This window comes from Cupressus sempervirens, chromosome 3, assembly GCF_028749045.1.
Source record: "Cupressus sempervirens isolate cs-2001-9-10 chromosome 3, ASM2874904v1, whole genome shotgun sequence".
Taxonomy (NCBI): Eukaryota; Viridiplantae; Streptophyta; class Pinopsida; order Cupressales; family Cupressaceae; genus Cupressus; species Cupressus sempervirens.
The window spans coordinates 387,704,674-387,707,376 of NC_143120.1; the positions used below are offsets into that span (position 1 = coordinate 387,704,674).

Here is a 2,703-nt window from a genome sequence, read left to right on the forward strand (position 1 = left end):
CAAATTGCTAAAAGCTTAGAAATCAACTTTATTTGTAATAACAAAAATCATATTCTTTTTACAATTAATAATGAGAAAAATGGCAGGCCCTGACAGTGAAGACAAAATAACCTTTGAAAATAATTTCTCGCATAAGTCTTATCATCTTGTATTGTTGATCATATAAGAAAATTTTGAGGAAAGTGGAATTATAACCAAGAACTAATTGAAACTTCTTACAGAAAAACATTAATATAATAAATCTTCTAGACTCTACCTAATTGTGATATACACAGTGGTTTTAATAGCCACTTGATCTTAAAAAGTATGCCGATGTAGAACTTAGCATTGGGAAGCTACAAGTATAAAGAAAGATGGAATGCATAAAGCAAGTCATCTAGCTGTCAGTGGTCATTTAAAGCCTTGAAGAATACTAAAATAATGCTAATTTCCAATTATAAAGCTTGATTCTAACCTATTTTTAGTACCATGGATATACATTTGTTTTTTGGGTAATTCATCACGAAACTAATGATTTTTTAGAAGTGAGGCAACTCAACTAGTTTTCTACATTATTTTTTCCTAAATGGTTCTCATGCATTTTCAATTGTATAGCAGATAAAAAATTATAGCCCAAATGGTTGATTGTCTGGTTGTACTATCTAAGAAGAATGATGTTTGAATAAAAACTACGGTCAGACATGGATGAAGGTTTGCAACAGTTGGGAAATAGGTGTTGATGGTCTCATTTTACCATACAAATGATGTTACAAGACATACAAAAATGGATTAACTTGTATACTTTTATCTAGTGTTGAAAATACAAAGCAGGTTTTAGGTTTGTTCAGCTTACAAACAGCACTAGAAATTCAGTTTAACATTTGTTAGCCTCAGACCACCATTCACCAATTTGTTGATCATGTGACAGACCAAAGTAAAAATTGGTAATTCTTGAGTACATATGATAAGCTCAATAAATTCAGATTAACGTGGAGCTCGTTAAATCTGTATAGTTAACGTGAAATTACCTGCAGTTGCTAAACTATGGAACTACTTGATGGGATTATTGCCCTCAGATATATGCCTACACTAAATATCTTCATGCCATACCAAACTTTTGGTTTATGCAGTTTCTACTCTGACTCAGTGTCACTATCACCGCCATGCATCACTCTCCATTTTTTCAGTTTCTCGTCAACTCAACACCCACTGACATGGATGGACTATTCATTTCAACTAAATGTACGCACAAAATCACCCTTTAGCACCTTTTCTGAGAACCTCTCTGATAGTCTCACATTCATTTTCAGAAAATAGATTATCAGAAATAAAAAGCTGACCAAAATCGGGTTTGTTTGCAATAGCTTCCGCAGCAGCCTGAGCCCCAATAAAAGTCATATAATTTGAACTCAAATCAAGTTCTTTAAGCTGCCTGTGACCTTCTGAAATGGCTTTGCATACTTAAAAAAGCTCCCTCATCCTCAAGATAATTGTCTCCTGCATTAAAAATAGCCAGCTTTCTCTTCACAGCAAGGCATTTTGCCAAAGCTGGAGCTACTTTTGGAGTGATATGATCTCCTATAACTGTGAGAACTCTTAGAGATTGAGCTGAATCTTTGAGGCTATTGGCAATGTCAATAACCCCTTCATCCACAAGATGCATATTGTCCATGTAAACTTTGCAAAGCCCCAGATGTCTAGGTATGGCTCAGTTGAGAGCAAATCCACGGATTGATCTTTTTCAACCCACTACCTTGTCTCAATTTCAAAGCTCCTAATAAAGATTCAACACCTCAGGTACCTAGACAACTTCTAGTAAATTTGAAATCCTCCAGAGCAATGCATTTCTCAACAAGCTCTGAAAGTTTCTCTGTTTCATCTTCTCCTAAACAGTTACCAGAAATGCAAACACTTGATCCTTTCAATAGATGGAAGAAACTCACAAAGGGCTCTAATGAATTCTCCACTTATCATGGTATTTTCAAATTTTATTTCTTCTAGCATTTTCTGAGATTTTAGGAGTGGTTCAAAAGCTTTGAGGCCCTTCTCTCCAAACAAATCTAGTTCAAGTTTCAGGGATCTCAGCACGCACCTTGTGAAAGCAGATGACAATATTGACATAACCTCAAGTGCCTTGGCCTCGGGTCTTAGAAAGGAAAAATCTACAAGTTCCACATCTTTCAAAGTTTTTTGAACACCCATCAAGACTCCTTTTGTAATATGAGCTACCCCCAATCCAAAGCTTTTGTTGCCAAAAGATATCTCGGTGAAGGAATTCCCAGAATCTTTTAGTGACATAAAGAGCTCCATAGCTAGATCTATATCAAGCAATCTTCATCCCCCTATTGACAAACCAAAATCAGTTTCTTTCATTTCAACTATTTCAAGGAATTCTTCCCTCATAGTAGAGTTTTTTTTCATCAGCAGGGGGTCCTTGCTTAATGTAATCCATAAGTAGTTTGCCTGTTTCCATTGCATAAAACTCTGCACTAATGGTACCATCAAAATCTAGGCAAATACTGGCATAGTGGTTTGTAGTAGAAAATGATATCGATTCTATTTGTTTTGTATACTCTCCTGCCTTTCCTTTGCTTAAATGGCCATGCCTTCTAGAAGATAAGGATTCCAGAACATGCATCCAAAATATAGAGCCAAATATACCCTTTCCAAAACTAGGGCAATCTTGACAATAAAAATAGTAAACTGGTTCAAAATGGGAATTTA

General features: G+C 35.4%; 1 protein-coding gene across 1 annotated transcript; it reads right to left on the minus strand.

Moving 5' to 3' along the window:
* Window positions 1-1,233: 1,233 nt before the first annotated feature.
* Window positions 1,234-1,651, minus strand: LOC149566636 (RAN GTPase-activating protein 2-like). The gene is made up of 2 exons (XM_089816510.1): window positions 1,412-1,651; window positions 1,234-1,356 (listed from the first exon to the last, which is right to left on the minus strand). Exons 1-2 carry the CDS (start codon window positions 1,649-1,651, stop codon window positions 1,234-1,236), a joined length of 363 nt encoding a protein of 120 aa, XP_089672636.1.
* Between the last annotated feature and the right edge of the window lie 1,052 nt (window positions 1,652-2,703).